The 20,268-nt window shown below is 40.8% G+C and overlaps 1 protein-coding gene and 1 non-coding gene across 2 annotated transcripts in view; one reads left to right on the plus strand and one right to left on the minus strand.

Moving 5' to 3' along the window:
• The window catches only part of GABRG3 (gamma-aminobutyric acid type A receptor subunit gamma3), a 549,201-nt gene that overhangs the window by 485,638 nt on the left and 43,295 nt on the right, over positions 1–20,268 (plus strand). Inside the window, exon 6 of the mRNA XM_064367750.1 lies at positions 11,471–11,608. Coding sequence (XP_064223820.1) covers positions 11,471–11,608 — 138 coding nt within the window. The remainder of the gene's footprint in view (positions 1–11,470; positions 11,609–20,268) is intronic.
• LOC135271214 (U6 spliceosomal RNA) lies at positions 7,978–8,084 on the minus strand. The gene has a single exon (XR_010339317.1). It is a non-coding gene; the product is annotated as a U6 spliceosomal RNA (small nuclear RNA).

The raw sequence follows: 20,268 nt of genomic DNA on the forward strand, positions 1-20,268 counted from the left end.
CATAGTTTCTCAACAGTGAGCAAAGGGTTTGTGACCCAGCAGCAGACTCCACAATATTCCATAGCAGACCACAGAATATTCAGTATAATCTACAGTGTCTCTTAATCTCTGGAAACTTCTACACCCAACAGTGGTAAATTTGTAACTGATGATTCCCTGAGTCAATTCCAAGCCCTGGGACATTTGTGTGACATTTGCATGGGGAAAATAGCATTGTTCATAGCATCAGTAAAATTATTATTATACTTGGACACATTAACAACTACAGACAAGAAAATGATCCCAGTTTCCAAAGCAGAATTTATTTCTTATTGCACAGAAACAAACATAAATCTGAAACAGCTTTGTATTACATCTATTAAATCGACACTTGTCCTCTTTTCCTTCTAAACATTTCTCAAAGTAGGTCAAAATGCAGCAGACTGGGAAGCTACCATGTAACACTCACCATTCAAAAAAAGTATCACTCTTCTGTAGACAAAAGGCTGTGTACAGTGTAATTTTACTCTGAGGCTGCTGCTCCTCTTAAACTGTTGGATCCTAGCTGAAAGCACAGAGAGGGGAGGGAAGTGGCAGAGAGAACTGGAGGGGACCCCAAGGGTAAGCATGGTAATAGTGTGGTGACGGCTGCCCTCCAAGCCTCCCCACCACCCTCTTTAGCAGCCAAGGGCTGGAAACACATAGAGGGAGAGGTTTCCAGAGAGCCCAGTGAAAACGGAGAACTTTTTAATGTGGTATTTTGAGTAAGGGATGTAATTTTTCTATTTTTTGGGGAGCACAATAAAAACTACAGTTAGCATCCACTCAGCAATGACTGACCTGGAACACTGCTGTGCATTTTATGTAGTGTCTTAGTCATCTGGGCCTATTGTAACAGAAACCCAAAGACCACCAACATGCATTTCTCACTGTTCTGGAGGCTGGGAAGTACCAGCTGGGTGTCAGCAGATCCGGTGCCTGGTGAGGGCCTCTTCCTGGCCTGCACATGTGCACCCTGGCTGGGTCCTCACACAAAGGGAGAAACACCATCTTTCATATCTCTTATTATGAGGGCACTAATCCCATCTGGAGGCCTCCACTCTCCTGACTTCATTAACCTCCCAAAGGCCCCACCTTCAAATACCATCCCATTGGGGGTTAGGACTTCAACATATGAATTTGGGGGAGACACGGACATTCAGACCATGACATATAGTTACATGTGGAGTCCCATCCACATTCTCCACAGTTCACGGATAAGGGGCCTGAGATCTGGACAGGGCTTGTATTACTTTGTGGGATCACAGTCTTTCAGCATGTGAGTACAAGACAGACTCTGAATCCAGGGCCTAGGATTGCGGGTACTGCTGTTTGGGGCCTTCCTGTGCTGTTTTATTTTGGTAAACTTTTTGAGCATCAAACCAGTTATTTCATTGGCTACATAGAGGCTGTAGTTCTATTTTTTATGGATAAAAGATTGCAATGAAACCTCACATGCCAGTTATTCAGCACCAGCTTTCTTCTGTTTTGGCTGCAAGTGTCTCTCGTCTCACATTTGTTAAAGAATACTCTAAAGTAAATGTCACATTGTGTGGATTTTCCTATAAATGTATTCATCTCCCCTAGTTCAAGTTTCGAGTTCTGCGGTTTCACTTACCTTCAGTCAACCTTGGCCCAAAAATGCTAAAGAGAAAATTCCAGAAATACACAAATCATAACTTTTAAATTGGGTACCATTCTGAGTAGCATGATGAAGTCTCTGACCATCCAGCTCCATCCCACCCAGGATGCAAATTGTCCCTTTCTCCAGGGTATCCACTGTGTACACACTGTCCACCCATTAGTCACTTAGGTACAGTTATCAAATCAATGGTCACAGTATTGATACCAGCGGGCCAGGGGAGGTCCCCAAATGCCTATGGAACCTCATCCCCTGCCTGTGTCCAGGGTCTTGACAGCATTGTGAGAGAGAATTCAAGAATGAGTCAGGATACAGTGAAAATACAGAGATTTATCACAAAGCAAAAAGTACACACTCAAGAAAGGTGAGTGTGGCATAATCAAGAGACAGTCGTGCCATAGGGTTTGGGGCTTTAATCTTTTAAGCCCCAAAATATTAAATTATGGGTTTCTTTAATCAAGTGGTACAGTATTCCTGGAAAAAAGGTAGAGACTTCTCATAACTGTGTAGTGGCTGTATTGTAGTTATATAATTCCTTCTGCATTTGTTAGTGGTTAGTCTGTCAAAAAAAACCTTTTGCACATCAGTACTTATTTAGTCTGAAATTCAGTATGTACAGGAAAGACAGGGAAAATGCTTAATTCTTTCCCTTTATTTATCGAATTTCAGTGTGGTTTGTTGGTGCCCAGTATGTTGCGTTTTTATTAGGATTGAATTTGGGTGTTTGTTTTTTTAAGTGACTTATGGGCCATTTTTATTTCTTCCTTTGTTAACTATTTATTCACAGTTTTTACTTTTTCATGCTATTGGATTTTTGGTCTCATTTTTCTTGTGTCTTGTTAGAAATGCTGATTCCTCAGTGTCAAAAAGAAGAACTAGGGATCAAAGAATTTTCTCAGCAAGGCAATTTTACTTTCTGCAGAAAGGGTGCTGCTCATCAACAATCTTGCGAGCAGCACAATGAACAAAGGAAAGACAGTCCCTTATGCATTGGGTCCTTACTGCTGTGTCCTAGTTCCATTGGTTGGAGCTGGAATTCATAGTCTAAGCTAAACCCAATTGGCTAACAACTTAAAACTTTCCTAAATAAGTAAAGGCAACAGAGAACAAAGGAAAAGAGGAAATTGCTTGCAAAAGGACTTAGACAAGTAATAACATTTCCAAATAAGGAAGGGGCATAGACTGTGAGCTGGGACGTGCCTGAGCATGTCCAAAACAAATATCTGGTTAAATTACAAGGACATAGAATGTATTTATGCTTTTATATCTGACAGCTACATAGGATAGGGCTTAACAAAGAGTTATTAGCAAAAGCAAGAAGGCTTTGAAGGAAGTTGGTCTTTAAAAGAAACTGTTATTTCTAATATTTATTATTCTTTAACAAGAAGGGAAACTTTGAAGAGGAATGTTTTACTTTCCACGTCTGTAAATTATTCTTTATCAGCATAATTAGTCCTTTCCCTGTGACCTATTAACACCGTTTTCCCCAAATTCTTATTTGCCGTTTTTGCTTTTCTTTTTTTTACCATGATTTTTTAAAATCATTGTTTTTATGTAGACAATTATATAAGTATAGTTTTCAATTGCCTCTGGATTTTGAGTCATTGCTAGAAAAGTTTTTCCAAAGCCAAAGCTATAAAGGAATTTATTCATATTTCTCCTATCCTCGTATACGGCTGTTTTTTCTTTGTCTTCTTTTGTTGTTGTTTAACATTTAGATCCCTGATTCATTTGGAATTGTAACTGCCCTATGGGTTCGTCTTGCCTGCATCCTAGGTAGAGTTGATTTATCAAGACAGGGAAATTGCATTAGAGGAAGAGTTTAATCCACCCAAAGCCAACTGAACAGGAAACCAGAGTTTTATTATTACTCAGACCAGCCTCCTCCAAAATTCAGAGGCCAGAGTTTTGTTTTGTTTTGTTTCTGAGGTGGAGTTTCACTCTGTCGCCCAGTTGGAGTGCAACGGCATGATCTCAACTCACTGCAACATCCCCCTCCTTGATTCAAGTGCTTCTCCTGCCTCAGCCTCCTGAGTAGCTGAGATTACAGGTGCCTGCCACCACGCCCAGCTAACTTTTGAATATTTAGTAGAGACAGGGTTTCACCATGTTGACCAGGCTGGTCTTGAACTCTAGAGGCCAGGGTTTTTTAAAGATAGTTTGATGGGTGCGGACTAAGGAATGGGTGCTGCTGATTAGTTGGGAAGGAAATCATAGGGCTGAGTCCACTCTGGGTGTGGGTAACAGAGGAGAAGCTGGTCCCAGTGAGTCATCCAGGTATCAGAAATGTAAAAGTCTGAAAAGACATCTCAAAGGATCAGTCTTAGTTTCCATGATAGTGATGTTATTTACATGATGAGTAATTGAAGTTACAGATCTTGTGACCTCCAGACAATGGCTGGTTGTCATTTAATTACACCTACATCTTAGTAGAATTCAGGCCCCTCTCATAATCCTAAACTTGTGGTCTTTTATTAGTTTCATAAAGGCAGTTTAGTTTTGGTAAGAGTTATTATCATTTAAACTATAAACTAAATTTCCCCCAAAGTTATTTTGGTGCATGCCCAGGAATGAACAAGGGCAGCTTGGAGGTTAAAGGCAAGATGGAGTCAATTGTGTCACATCTGTTTCCCTGTCATAATTTTCTTGCTGTTACAATTTTTGCAAGTGTGGTTTCAGAATTTATTCTCATATGTGATATAAGAATGGATCCAAATTTATCTTTTTCTCATATGGCTTCCACTGATCATAAACTCCTTCTTCCTCTTACTAATTTAAGTAACTGCCTTCATCATAAACTAATCCCAAGGGAATTTTCATCTTTCCTGTTTCTTTAATCAGTCAAGCACCAATGCACAGTAGGTGTAATGTAGAGTGGTTATAATAGTTAATAACCTATGAATAGCTAGCCCCACTCACTGTACTTCTCCTGGCCATTCTTGCTTGATTGTTCTTATGAATAAAATTTATCATCGACTTTGGAAACAGAAAAAAAGTTACCAATCTTCTTGCTGAGTTCACATGAAATTCATAATTAAACTTGGAGAGAATCGCCATCTTTCTGTTGTGTGTTGACAGTCTCCCTATGCAAGAATAAGAATATGGCGTGTCTTTACATTTCTTTAATCTATGTTGGACTCAGTAGTAACTTACGAACTTTCTCTCATGGATTTGAATGTTTTTTGTTAAGTTTATGCCTGGGTATTTTATGATAATTTAGGAAAATATGTCTACTAGTTTTTTCATTAATTGCTTTTTGTCGTCCGGATAGGTAAGCATTTGTTTTTGTTTTTGTTTGAGAATGGAGTCTTGCTCTGTTGCCCCGGCTGAAGTGCAGTGGCTCAATCTCAGCTCACTGCAACCTCTGACTCCCAGGTTCAAGGAATTCTGTTGCCTCAACCTTTTGAGTAGCTTGAACTAAAGGCACACACCACTATGCCCTGCTAATTTTTGTATTTTTAGTGGAGATGGTGTTTCACCATGTTGGCCAGGCTGTCTTGAACTCCTGACCTTAAGTGACCTGCCCACCTTGGCCTCCCAAAGGGCTGGGATTACAGGTGTGAGCCACTGCTCCTGGCAACATATGTTGCTTTCTAGTCTGTATACCTCTCATTGTTTTATATATATATTTACTTGGTTAAGAATATGCTAGCTAATATATAGAGTATAATGACAAATAGTAAGGAAGGCAATGGATATTATCTTGCTTTCAATTTTAAAAGGGAAAGGATCTCTATTTTCCTATTAAGTTATTGGATCTTAGGAACATATATACTCTCTCTATATATAAAATATATTTTGAACTTTAGCTTAATCAGTGTTCTTAACACAAACATACGTTGCATTTTCTCAAATATGTTTTGCTTTCTATGGGGACAAATGCATGATGGATTATATTCATAAATCTCTAATTCCTGCATATATCCTATTAGATCATAATGTATTAAAAGAAATGTGTTGATGAATTCTGTCAACTATTATTTTTTGTGAGATTTTGCCTTCATATTTTGAAGCAAGAATGCTTTTCTTGTGCACTCATTATTAGGTTGTAAATCATTGTAATACTCACTATATAAAAATATAATTAGACATTTTTTCTTGCATTTCCTACTCTCTGGGCTGGCTGAAATGGCACTAACAGCATCTGAATGTTAAAGGGCTGGTAGAATTCCCTGCATACCCATTGACCTGGTGCTTTCTCATATGTACCGTCTTTGTGCAGCCCTTTTATTTTTCTTCTATGGGACCCAAATTGATTTGCAAGGAAATCTGAAGCTATAGAAAACGGGAGAAATACACCTGTCTTTGAAAATTAGAACTTGAAAAGTGCAATTTTTTTACAGGGGAAAATGCTTTCTAATTGTGCAGTAGTTTGTTGACTAAGCCTGCGTGTGTTAGAACACAGAAACGGTTACCTTTGTGACAGATTTGACCAGCCACTGAAATTATAAATGGTATAAAACTCATTGATATTTTTACTTAATATATTAAAATTAATAAGCTGGCTGACCAGTTTTTAGTTTTCTTTTTTCAAATGCCTAATTTTGTATTTTTTAATGTTATTTAAGAAAAAAGAAATGGCTTTCATATTTTCATCATAGGTTGACAAGTCAGGTAATAAATGAATGAAATTTTCGGATTTCCAAAAGATTCTAAGATTATGACTAGAATTGTGATTTCTCTGGTATACTGTGGTGAATATTACAGTTAGGCTGTATCTCGTGATGTGTGTGAAAGAACTGATAGTTAAAAAACAGTGTCCCTTCACTTTAATGAAAACACAGGCAACCATGAAGTTGACACACAGTATATGTAAGGGTTAAACTCTGTCTGTCTTAAAGTTTTCCTAATATTGGTTTCTAGGTTCAAAGATCAGGAAATGCCTTGCTTCATAGGCTTTACACAGAGACTCTGAAGTGGGACTTCTCCATCTCAGGAACCAGGGAATGGGCCGGAACAGGGCCAGCCATCACAGCCAGCCCCTCAAGGCCAACTTTAGCCACACTGCCACCACACGAGGCCAGGGAGACAGATTGATGGAGGAGATTAGGAATTACTTTTGCTAAGAAGACTTCATTTTCCTAGCCACAGGCATTTTCTTCTTTAAAAATTTGATGACAAGTAGTGTTTGTTAATATCACACAAATAAATTTGTGATCACACAAATATATATATTTATATTTATATAACAAATATATTTATATCACACAAATAAAATACACAGTCGGCAGTCAGTAAAAAGGCCCAGACCAAAATAATTTCAGAATAACTAACAAATTAAATATAAAAATATCTGAGCGTGTTTCAGGGAAGTATTATGTAAACATAAATACAAAGATAAACATAGAAATTAATGATTAATTTAATATTAAAATGTTAAAATTCGGAATGTCAAACATCCAACAAAAAGTACCAAGAGAGGAAACAAACAGGAGTTCTTTTCTAAGGATTCAGAATTATCCACGAAAAAGTTGCAGTGTCCCGCCAGCACTTTGGAAGGGCCCGAGCAAGCAAGAGCTGTGCGGTCCCAGCTTCGTTAGTTTTGTGGCATGTCCATCTGATCAAAACGACATTGGGGCTGGGCGCTGTGGCTCATGCCTGTAATCCCAGCACTTTGGGAGGCCGAGGCGGGTGGATCACGAGGTCAAGAGATCAAGACCATCCCGGTCAACATGGTGAAACCCCGTCTCTACTAAAAACACAAAAACTTAGCTGGGCACGGTGGCGCGTGCCTGTAATCCCAGCTACTCAGGAGGCTGAGGCAGGAGAATTGCCTGAACCCAGGAGGCGGAGGTTGCAGTGAGCCGAGATCGAGCCATTGCACTCCAGCCTGGGTAACGAGCAAAACTCCGTCTCAAAAAAAAAAAAAACGACCTTGGTCTGGGGACCCTGAAACCTTCTCAAGAGTAGGAAGTGTTTTATAAAAAGCCCTGCAAAGAACTAAAGTGTTTCCATCAAGTGGAAACAGGCCGTTTCTATGGAAGACAGGCCGTTTTTTAAACGATTGGTGATTCTTAATGTTGTTTTGAAACACTACCTGCATTTCCATAAAGGTGAAGACAATAAGCAGTTTGGAAGCAGTCACCTCTATACTCTTGAGAAAAGTGGATTTATTAAAAGGGAGGCTCTTGTGCTCCATGATAGGGAATGTACTTTGAGGAAAATCTTTCTAAGTTGAGGAACTTGGATTTGGGGAACGTGACAATCAGAAGAGGAGACGGAGACCGGTGTTGTGCAGAGGGTGAAGGGGTGGACACTTAGAGTCGCACATCCTAACCTTATACTCTCTCTTCCTTATGTACGTTACTTATTGTCCCAGTGCCTCAGCTTTCTTCACGAATTTGCGTGTCATCCTTGTGCAGGGGCCATGCTAATCTTCTCTGTATAGCTCCAATTTTAGTATATGTGCTGCCAAAGCGAGCACCTCAGCTTTCTTATTTGTAAAGTGGGGACAGTAAAGAGCAATTGAGCCATGAAGACAGGGAAAAAATAAATCCATATTACAAATAGGCAAACCTGAATAGCTACATGCTGTGTGAGTCCAACCTTAAAACACTCTAGAAAAGAAAAACTGTGTAGACAGTAAAACACTCAGTAGTTGCTGAGTAGGGCGGGAGGGAGAGGTGAATAGATGGAGCACTGAGGACTTGTAGGGCAAGAAAGATACTCTGTACAATACCACAGTGGTGGATATATGTCCTTATACATTTGTCCAAACCCATAGAATATACAGCACAGGGAGTAAACTCTAAGGTAAACTATGGCATCTTGGTAATAACGATATGACTAATCAGTTGTAACCAACGTGCCATTCTGCAGAGGATGTGGAAAATGGGGCAGAGGGCATGCAGGAAATCTTGTTACTTTCCACTCCATTTTGCTGTGAGTAGAAGTACACTCAAAAATCAATTCTGTTATAGAGAAAAGGAATTCTGGAGATGGATGCTGGTGGTGGCTGCACGCCATTGGGAATGTTCCTTATGCCACCAAATTGTACGCTCAGAAATGATTCCAATGATAGACTTTACATTATTTATATATTCCCATAATTAAAACATTCCAATTGCTTCAAAAGAAAAGATGAGCCACATAAAGGGAGAAAATATTTTAAAACATGTATCTGATAAAGGACTTGTACCCAAATATACAAATAACTCTTAAAACTCAACAATATAAAAGCAACCCAATTAAAAAAATCAGCAAAAGATCTGAACAAACACTTCACCAAAGAAAACATAAATATAGTCAATAAAAGATGAGAATATGCTCAGTATTATCAGTCACTGTAGAAATACAAATCGGAGCAATGATGATATGCCACTTCACACCTGCCACAATTGTTATCACTAAAAAGACAGACGCTAACAAGTGTTGTAGAGGATATGGAGAAACTGAAATCCTTGTACACTGCTGATAGGATTTTAAGTTCCAGCCAGTTTGGAAGACAACCTGGCAGTTCCTCAACATGTTAAATGTAGTTACTCAGACTCAACAATTCCACTCCCAGGTGTGTAACCAAGAGACCTGAAAAGAGATATCAACACAAAATCATGTACACAAATGCCCATAACAACATTATTCGTAATCGTGAAAAAATGGACTCAACCAAAATGTCTATCAACTGATGAATGGATAAACAAAATATGGTATATCTGTACAATAAAATATTATTTGAGGCCGGGTGTGGTGGTTCATGCCTGTAATCCTGGTATTTTGGGAGGCTAAGGCAGGTAAATCACAAGGTCAGGAGTTTGAGACCACCCTGATCAACATGGCAAAATCCCATCTCTACTGAAAATACAAAAAATTAGCTGGGCGTGGTGGCAGATACCTGTAATCCCTGCTACTTAGGAGGCTGAGGCAGGAGAATTCCTTGAACCCGGGAGGCAGAGGTTGCAGTGAGCTAAGATCACACCACTGCACTCCAGCCTGGGCGAAAGAGCAAGACTCCACCTCAAAGAAAAAAAAAATTTATATATATATATATATATATATAAAATTTGACAATAAGAATGGAATACTGATATGCGCTCCAATAGGAGTGAATCTTGAACACATTATGCTAAGTTAAATAAGCTATTTACAGAAGCTCACATATCATATGATTCCATTTATATAAAATGTCCAGAATAGACCAAACTGTGTGACAGACAATATGTAAGTGACTGCTAGGACTAGGTGACATGGGTAGTGGGTGTGGGGAGGGAAAGGGGGAAAATGGGAGTGACCACTCCTTGGTCAGGTCATTTTGGTCATGAAAATATTATAAAATTAGATTAGGGTAATGGTTCTACCATTCAGAGAATATGTGAAAAACCCCTGATTTGGACACATTAACTGTGTGAATTTTATGTATGTGCATTATATTTCAAATAAAGGTAATTTAAAAACAAAGTTAAAAAGGAAGAATTATAGCATAGAGCAACTTTTGTAATTATGGCAGCTTAATGCGGTTAGAAAGCAAGTGGACCCATTACAGTGTTTGATTCCTTCATAGAAATGCTTCAGACTGGCTCCGGGTACCTTGAGCTTAGCATTTGTAGGTTAGGGGATAGCACGTGTCCCTGCTGTGCTGACAGTGATTTCACCAGGCAACCCACAGTCAGAAAGCGGGGCATGCCTGTGCTTTACTTTAGGGTTCCAATGATGGAGCCAAGCCAGCAATGTCAGGCAGAAAGGGAAAAAAAATCGAGAAGGCAGATTGCCTTTAAGAATTTTGCAAACTGATTTAAATGTGTAATCAGCACATTTCAACCTCTTTATTAATATCTTTGCATACACATGTGTGCACTAAGGCGGTGCTTTTAGCATTGGGGATAACTCGTCAAGATGGTGCATACGTTTCTTTCAGAGTCATGCAATCCGTGTGCCCATGAATCAGCGAAGGCCGAGAATGCCAGCGCTGTCACGTGTTGCCAGTGACACAAGGCTTAGACTTGTTCTTGAGAGTAGGATGTGCCCTGTGGGGCAGACACAGCCGCAGAGCCTGCAGATCGGGCAGTGCAAAGAGAGCAGGTGCCCAGGTCACAGAGCTCCAGCTGACGGGATGGTGATGTCCCAAGCATCAGAAGTGGGGAATACGGGAGTGTAGATGCAGGCAGAAAAGCAGGCATCTGGGAAAATATCCGGCTCCAGCTCAGGGAGCCAGGGGGCCCTGGTGACAGCACTCACAGGAGTGAGGCAGAGCACCTGGCTGATGTCATGATCTAGGCAGGTGCCAACCTGGGCCCCAGGCAGCAGAAACGCCAGGCTCACACTCCCTGGAGTAATTAACCACATGAGAAGGGGTCCCTGAAGCAGGTCAACATTCACCTATCAACGCTGGAGACTGATAGGAGGAAGGGTCTATCGAATCTATCGAATCGGCGATTACCTTACTGAGTTCCTCTTTCCTGAGATCTCGATGGACTATGCTGTGGGCAAGGGTAGAAGGTGTGTGGGTGTGGGCTTCATAGTTAGATCTGCACGGAGAGGGCTCAGAGGCCGGGAGCCGTTGACAAGCATCTCCACTGCTTGAAGGGCCACTGCAGCTGCGGCTCCCCAAGGTTAAAGAAATGAAGACACCACTCCCTGTGTGCTGTCAGTGGTCAGGCCTCTGCTGGGGAGCGCCTGGCCGTTCGTGGAGCTCTACAGCAGGATTAGGTGGCATTTGGCCATTCATTTGTCCAGTTTCTGTGTCTCGGAGGAAAGTTTAGAGAGCACACGTGGCCTAAAAGTTTAACTCCTATTAATTGATCAGAATTATAGTATTTACTTTAATGATTTATACATGTGTACCTTCAAGGGTTAATGTTTGTTCTGTATTTTTAGATGGCTATCCCAAAGAAGAAATGATTTATAGATGGAGAAAAAATTCAGTGGAGGCAGCTGACCAGAAATCATGGCGGCTTTATCAGTTTGACTTCATGGGTCTGAGAAACACCACAGAAATCGTGACAACGTCTGCAGGTAGGAATTTACTGAAAGAAGCACAGCTCTCAAAAGCCAGAGAGGCCTAAGGCCATCTGTAATCATATCCTTAAAGTGCAAGCCTTTCGGGCAACCATGATACATAAATTATATTTGAGACAAAACAGCTAATTCAAAGTGAAAACATGTTTTAAGGTTTTAATTGGCATGGTAGAGGGATGACTAGAATTAATTTGTATATTTGAATCCAGGCCGTGTTTGCATAATGTCTATAAACCTGGTTATAAACTTAACCTGACTCACTACTGACCGTATTTATACAAACCAATTTTGCTGGTGGGGAGGGTTCTGCAAATTTCCACATACATAAGAAGAATTAAATATTACTGAGAATCCACACATAAAAGAGGCCGGTGTGACATGTCCTTTGAGTTTTAATTCCTTTTACTTACTCTAAGTTTTATCTTTAACTTTGAGTTTCTTTCTCAATGACTGAGCACAGTAATTACCTACCAATTTGATTTTATCAAGTGATCATTATATGCATATTCAAAATCCTGTAATTAAACAGTTGTTCTTCCTGTGAATATATGTGAGTGTGTTTTGTTTTGCTTTTTGTCGTGTGTGTTACGTTGTTGTTTTTTTTCGTTTTGGTGTTTCATTATTCCCAGGGTCCACTATTTTGCAACTGATTTTCTTTTGGCAGAGTGTGGGGTGTAACTGAAGGTAGGGTCAGCTTTTCTACTCATTTAATTGTTTGTTGGTACGAAGAAATTGTTGACTCTTAAAATTCTCCGGTAATTTATTTTATTGGTTACTAGATTAAGATGTCAGTTTTGAGAATTAATGGTAAATATCTAAAGTCCAGTCCTTTTTTTTTTTTTTGAGACAGAGTTTCGCTCTTGTTACCCAGGCTGGAGTGCAATGGCGCGATCTTGGCTCACCGCAACCTCCGCCTCCTGAGTTCAGGCAATTCTCCTGCCTCAGCCTCCTGAGTAGCTGGGACTACAGGCGTGCGCCACCATGCCCAGCTAATTTTTGTATTTTTAGTAGAGACGGGGTTTCACCATGTTGACCAGGATGGTCTCGATCTCTTGACCTCGTGATCCACCCGTCTCGGCCTCCCGAAGTGCTGAGATTACAGGCGTGAGCCACCGCGCCTGGCTAAAGTCCAGTCTTAATTCTTGGCACAACTGTCTTGGACAGGCTGGTCTCAATCTCCTGACCTTCAGTGATCCACCCACCTGGGACTCCCGAAGTGCTGGGATTATAGATGTGAGCCACTGCACCTGGCCAGAGCCTTTTTGTGATCTCTTCTGTATGTCTGTATCTATCTACCAATTGCAATAAGAAGCAAACCTACGAAATTATTTTATTCTGATAAAGTATCTGTAGGCATACCATCACTGAGAATAACCTGCAGTGAATTCAAGGAAGTATACTTTGGAATGATCAGAAATAGGCTGATGGCAGGACTTTCAGCTTTGATTTTCAATAAATGTTATTAATTAAAAAGAAGCTAAATATATATGGATATGCATACATGTATGAATTGATACACACGCATATATTTACACATCAAGAAAAGTCCTGAAAAAGCTACTTCATTAAGGGAGAAAAGCAAAAGTTTCTCCATGGGTGTCATGGTGGAAAGGTTGAGAAATGGGATCTATGTTTGAATATTAAACAATGACGGTGTTAAATAATAGAACACCACAATTTATTTAAATGAACTGTGGCAGCAGCACAAGGGGAAACGTTTTGGGAGGCTTGCTCCCAATTCAGAGGCAGCTACACTGGTAATGTAATTCCCTGCCTTAGAGGCTGCAATGCACCAGCAGACCTTTGGGGTCTAAGGTTGCCTGAAGGGAGTTACCGAGCCACAGGGAGACCTGCTCTAGCATTTAAATCCCAAAGGTCGCTGCTTCTCCTTTCCTGGTGTTCTCAGAACACAAGGAGATGCAAAGTTAAGCTGAACCCAACTAGCTCAGGGGGTTTTGAAATTGATTGCAAGCAAATACTAGCTCAGAAAAGTGCCAAATAGGAGGAGACAACAGATTCAATCATTTGTATAATTACACTTGTAAGGAAAATGTCCTTTGGATAATAAAAAGTTCCCATTTCATATGCACATATGGGAGCATGATAGCTGGAGCCCACACGCAGTCATGTCCTGCCGGAAGCTGGGGTGTGTTGTTGGGTGTGTGCTTTTCAGGCCTCATCCGGCATCAATTCAGGTGTCAACGGTTTGCTGTTTAACAAATATTCATGAAACATCATTGCTTGCTAAATGTGATTGGCATTTTCACAATGTGGAGGATCGGCCATGGGGCTGCGATGGCATTTTAAAGGCTCCCTCTCAGATAAATGCCTTTTTATAGACAAATGTTATTCCTTGTTTCCCAGTCTCCTAACTCAAAATTATGACTGTGGCAATAACACACTTACGTATTCTTTTTTATTTTCCAAGAAGACTAAAGCTTTTGCAACACTGTCTACTTGGTTCTCACAAGTCATTGTAAAGTTTGAAGAGGATGGATATGATGGCGCCAGGTTTTCAAGCCTATGTAAATAATTCTACTAGGGAACTTATTTGTGAAAAGGAAACACTTTGGGAAATGTCAGAATCAGGAGAACAGGATGTGCAGCCTGCAAGTGCATTGCCAAGCCCAGGCCCTGTGAGGTGGTCTGTGTGCATTATCACCACCCACCATCCTTTCACTGTGGCCATTCTGACCCCACCATCCTCTGGGCAAAGCCCTAAAGAGCTGCATTTATTTGACGGGACCCACTTTTCTCTGTTGGGATAACATGAATGTCAACAACATTATTTATGTCATTCTGATACTTGGAGGTAATATAATAAATACATTTATTTAAAATGCGCAAGCGCTGTTCAAAAACATTAGTCGCTGCATCAGTGTCCTGGAGCTGCTTTAACAGTTTCACCAACTTTGTGGCTCAGACAGCAGAAACAATGTGTTTCCTCTCAGTTCTGGAGGCTGGAAGTCTAAGGTCAGGATGGCGGGCTTGGCATCTTCCGAGTGCCGTGAAGGAAGGGTCTGCTCCAGCCTCTGTCGTCGGCTTGCAGGTGGTATTTTCTCCACATCCTTCTGCTTTCTTCTCCCTGGAGGTGTCTATCTCTGTGTCTGCATTTCCTCTTTCTACAGAAACACCAGTCCTATTGGATTAGCCCTGCCTTCCTGGCCTCACCTTACCCATTTTCAAAGACTTTATTTCCAAATAAGGTCATGTTCGCAGGTACTGTGGGTCAGGTTGCAAAACCTTTGGCTGAATACAGTTTAACCCAGGCAGTGACCCAGAAGGTTTAGCACATTGTGAGGAGTAGCTTTTCAATTGCACTGGGAAATGAGAGTCTGTCCCAGACACATCCTTTTGACTTGGACTTCCTAGTGAGTTGCAGGTGTGAGTCTTCCTCCTCCAGGTGAATTGAAGGCATTGGGCTAGGCCAGCTTAATGAGTACAGCTGGTGGATGGTATAAAAATCACACTCATATGGGATCACAGCTTAGTGTACTAAGACTTCTGACCAGCACGGCAGGGTGCTGTGTTTGTTATGTTACTGATGGTGTTGAACAGTCTCTGTGCCTTCCTCAGCTATTCCCCAAGAACAATTGCAGCTGACCTTTTCCTTACACTAGCCAGAGGTTACCTTGCATAATTAAAAATAAGAGACTTTTTTTTTTTGAGATGGAGTTTTGCTCTTGTTACCCACACTGGAGTGCAGGGGCACGATCTCGGCTCACTGCAACCTCCATCTCCCAGGTTCAAGTGATTCTCCTGCCTCAGCCTCCTGAGTAGCTGGGATTACAGGTGCCCACCACCACGCCTGGCTAATTTTTTGTATTTTTAGTAGAGACGGGGTTTCACCAGGTTGGACAGGCTGGTCTCGAACTGCTGACCTTAGGTGACCCACCCGCCTGGGCCTCCCAAAGTGCTGGGATTATAGATGTGATTATAAACTAAATATCCATAAGGCCACACTGATACAAATAAATGATTGAATAAATAAATACATACACACATGGGAGAACACAGACAAACCCCCATACAGAATTTCACATGGTTTATGTAGATGTTATTCCCTCAAGGAGGTCGGGCGTAGCTCCCGGTCTTTGATTGTGGGCTGCACGTGGTGACTTTCTTCCAAAGAGCACAGGAGGAGACAGAGGAAGGAGACGTACAGGGGATAGGTCTGGCGGACACCTCTCGGCCAGGTGGTTGGTGAACGTGGCCAGTGATTATACACGGTGTTCTTATGTGCCCTGCATATGGTGCGATGAAAATCCACTTTATGAGTCTGGAAAGAAGGTAGCTATGGAAAGTCATTCTCTTGGGTTGGCACATCAGTGAGATTCGATAATTAAAATACCTGTGAGCCATTACCTTAGAGAGAAAGGAAGGAAAGGCAAAGGGACTCTATACTCCAGACATTTTCTGAATTTCCAAACTGTGAAAAGAAGAAAGTGAAGAAAACAAGGAGAAAGGGTCTGAAAAGTAGACTCTATCAGTGAGGGCAAGATAAGAAAGAGCATCACTGAGGAGGCACCAGTCACGGTGACATGCCACGCTCTCAGCTAGAACCCCTGGAGTTATCTGTGCAGCAGGTGCAGACTAAACTGAGACACCTGTCACACTACAGCTCAGTCTTCAGTCACCCCAGCCCCTGACAGTATTAAGGTGATTAGCCTCAATCTTTGACCTAGAGAAGAGAATGATGAGCCCCCTCTGAAGGATAATAATTTTTTTTCTTACAGATTTTCATACAAAAAAGTTTACTGTTGCCAAACAATCAAAATCCAAAGGAGAAACAATAGAATATAGAAACAGACCAAGCAATGACTTGAGAATAAAATAATATAATTAAATAACGTATTTTTTAAAAGAACAGAGGAAAAGAGTGAAAATGAAAATATGGATAATTTGACCCAACAGGAATTTATAAAAAGAAAAACAATCAAGCAGAAATTTTAAAAAGAAAATTTCTGAATTTTAATGAATAGTTCAAAAGGTAAAGTTAATAAAAATTATTAGATAAAGGAGAAAATATGACCCATTAGTTGTGTAATGGATCAACAGAGAATATTGAATCTGAAGAAAAAATAGAGAGAAAAAAACCTTAAAAGTTGAGTGTAATAAATATGTGGGATATGATATAAAATGCTAATGAATGTGTAATTGGCAAAGAAAAACAATCGATGTTTGAAGAACGAATAGCTCCGAGTTCTCCTGAATGGATGGAAAACGTGGAATCACACACTCAAGAATACTCATCATCTCCCAAAGATTAATCCAAGGAAACCACTAAACTGCTGGGATCAAAGGTGGGAAGCATGCCTTCCAGAATCTTCAAGCATCTTCAAGCAAAACTGACATAGATATCTAACTTTTTACCAGAAATCATGGCAACCAGAAGACAATGGAATTCCAAATGTGAAAAGAAACAGAATTTTCTTTTTTTTTTTAAAGAAAGAAATGAAACAGAATTTGCTATCTAAACAACAACAACAAAAAAAACAGCCAATAAAAATAATGGTGAAATAATTGTGTTTTCAGGCTAAAGAAAAATAGGAAGAGAGAGAGAGAGAGATTCAGTCTATGATCTTTATAGCAAGCTGCTTCTCCCCCTCGTGTAAAACCTTTATGACATTTGCAGGTTAATCCATATCTTTGCCATATCAAGGGCCCACAGTGCCAGTTTGAACCTGAGTCCAGTTGTCTAAAATAATTTGGGTAGAATGCACAGCATTTTTTCCTCACCCACAGCAAGCTTTGTGAGATAGGACCAGAAACGTGAAGGCTGCTTTGCAGCGGGCATACTTAAGACAAGCAGAGGGGTGCTCCGGTCAGGATCAGAGTGTGCTTAGAGGCAGCTTTGTAGTGGAAGTGATCTTGGCCAGAGGAAGAGATGGAGGAAGAAGCCTGGAGCCCCAGACTAACTGCACTAGTAGCTTTCCCTCTGGTGCCTCGTTTGTCATAAGTCCACAAATAGGCTCCCACAGAGAGTAGTTACTACAGTCAAAACAGCCAGGAGAAAGGCTGCTCTCCCATGGCTATGGCAAAAGCCACGGGGCTTGATGTGGACCTCTGATGTTTTGAAGTTGATTCAGTCTTTACGTTTAGAAGCTTCTGTAATTCTCGAAACTCCAAAAAAAATTCTATGTATGAGGTTTTTGATACTGTGTGTTTGACACTCCAGCTAATTAAAAAATGTACATAGTTCCTCCAGCAGTGCCCACTGGGAGGGAGGGAGCACAGAGGCCAAGAGCTCCGGTGCTGCTGTCAGACCACACTGCACTTGAACACAGCTGCACCACTTACCTGCTGTGTGACCTTGGCCAATTCCTGTGATCCACCCATGCTCTCCTCTCATAAATGACAGGGAAACTGCCTTTCCCTTTATATGGGTATTGTGAATTTAAGCGAATGAATACATGCCAGATACATACTTGCCAGTATGTGTGTGTGTGTGTGTGTGTGTATGTATATATATATATATATATATATATAAAATATATATACATATACAAATCTTACCTATTATTATTAACTCAGTTTACTTCCTTTGAGGGAGAATTGAGAGATTTACACATTGTCTTTCTTAGGAATCGTCCACTAAATCAGCTGCTAGCATTTTATTCAATGAGACATGCTTCAACGGGATCTATAGTGAGATTTGTATCTTGAATGCAAATAGGAATATATGTTTAAATAGCTCTTGTAGAAGAACTCAAAAAGTGGTTTCTTCTTGGCTTTTTGTCATATTTTTCTGAATGCAATCTGGGTAATATATCAGTCTGGGTTTGAAACTCATAATTTTAAAAATAGCCTTAGTGTCTTTGCTCACAAGATTGAGTGAAAAATCTTTCAACCCCACTGTGAGTCATCCTCCATCTCTAATTCAGACAGGAAATACAGAAAAAAAACCTCTTCTTGGTCTAATGAACTGCTCATCCACTAAGAAAATTGAAATTCTGTGATACAAATCGTATCTGATATGTCTGGTTTTTAAAAATCAGATTTAATTAATTACCCCTTCCATGAGACCTGAATAAATTATAGCGTTTACTATATGGTGACAGTAATATTTCTACATGAGGGCATTTTATGATTTTCATTTTGCTCTCGCTGCATACTATGAGTAAGGTAGGACATGGGCCAATATTTATTTACACACGAGGAAACAGTCTCAGCAAGATTTCAGCCATGGCCTTCAGCGGTGCACCCAACATGCACTATAGCTAGCGTGAAACACTCTCATTTTGAGACCAGTGGCTTTTCCATGATGTCAGTGCCACAAAGAGTTAACCTGACCTCCTGTATCTGACCCCCAGTTTCCAGATGTTTTATTTATCTAACCAGTGTTGGACTGTATATACCAACAGTATATCCCCTGGCATGGATGATATTTTATATCATTTTTTCATTGTAGAATTATATTACTGCTTCCAATATCTGATCGGAAGGAAAGTCTTAAATCTGTACCCTGACATAAGAGAGTGTGATGATTTGTCTATAAAAGTTCTTTATTGTTGAGACTTAGGGCTTTTCTGGAAAGTCTGTCTGGAATATCGCCATATGTAAGGTGCTCAGGACACTCACTGTTTTACAAGCTCTTTTGATGACACTATAACTCTTTTTTTTTTGAGATGGAGTTTCGCTCTTGTTACCCAGGCTGGAGTGCAATGGCGCGATCTCGGCTCACCGCAACCTCCGCCTCCTGGGTTCAGGCAATTCTCCTGCCTCAGCCTCCTGAGTAGCTGGGATTACAGGCACACGCCACTGTGCCCAGCTAATTTTTTGTATTTTTAGTAGAGACGGGGTTTCACAACGCTATAACTCTTTAAGGTAGTTAGTCCACTATCCCATGACACAAAAGACAAACTGAATCTTAAAAGTATGTTTGTTCATGAAATGCAAGGGCAAGCCGTCCCGTACCCTCGAGACCGCTGTAGAACGCAGCATTCTATAATGTGCTCGGAGAAACCTCCACTGGATAAAGGGCAGACAGCCCTTGACGCCTGTGCTGAGGTACCTGGAGCACTGTTCCTGCCCGCAGCCTGGCCAGCACGCGTGCCACACGCCTCCCCACCACCTCCCAGCTCACTTAACTAACTTTTAGTCATCTCTGGGCTTTTAAGCCTTGGTGTCATTTCCCCAGGAGGCCGTTTTCAGGAGCTGCTCCCACATCCCTCAAAGACCAGGACAGGTTGACAGCCATTTACTTCCATAAGGCCCTGGCTTTACCCTGTGGTGACACTTAGCACACAGCATTGTATTGTGATTGCAGCCAAGAAGGACTTGGAAGACAGAGGTTGAGAAGGCGACGCTGGAGTTGTCCTACCTGGGTTTAAACTCCAGGCCTGCACTCACAAGATATGTCATCTTGGGTGCATTGCCTCACTTCTGAGACTCAGTTTCCTCCTCTGCAAAATAGGAAGGACAATTCTAGTGCCAGCCTCACAGATAACGACCTTATGAGGAGACAGCAGTCATTGTCTGGCATTAATTTTACACATTTCCCAGTGAATCCACCTGCTGGTATCCCACGGAGCTAGCAAAATAATTAGCTCAAAGAAAGTACATGAATGTTTGCAAGAGAAAATAACCCTTAATTTGTTTAGCAAATCATTTTAAAGGATAAATCCATCACTTTGCAAACATTTAGTTGTCATCTT

This window comes from Aotus nancymaae, unplaced genomic scaffold, assembly GCF_030222135.1.
Source record: "Aotus nancymaae isolate 86718 unplaced genomic scaffold, 86718_ANA_hifiasm-v0.15.2.pri h1tg000075l, whole genome shotgun sequence".
Classification (NCBI taxonomy): Eukaryota; Metazoa; Chordata; class Mammalia; order Primates; family Aotidae; genus Aotus; species Aotus nancymaae.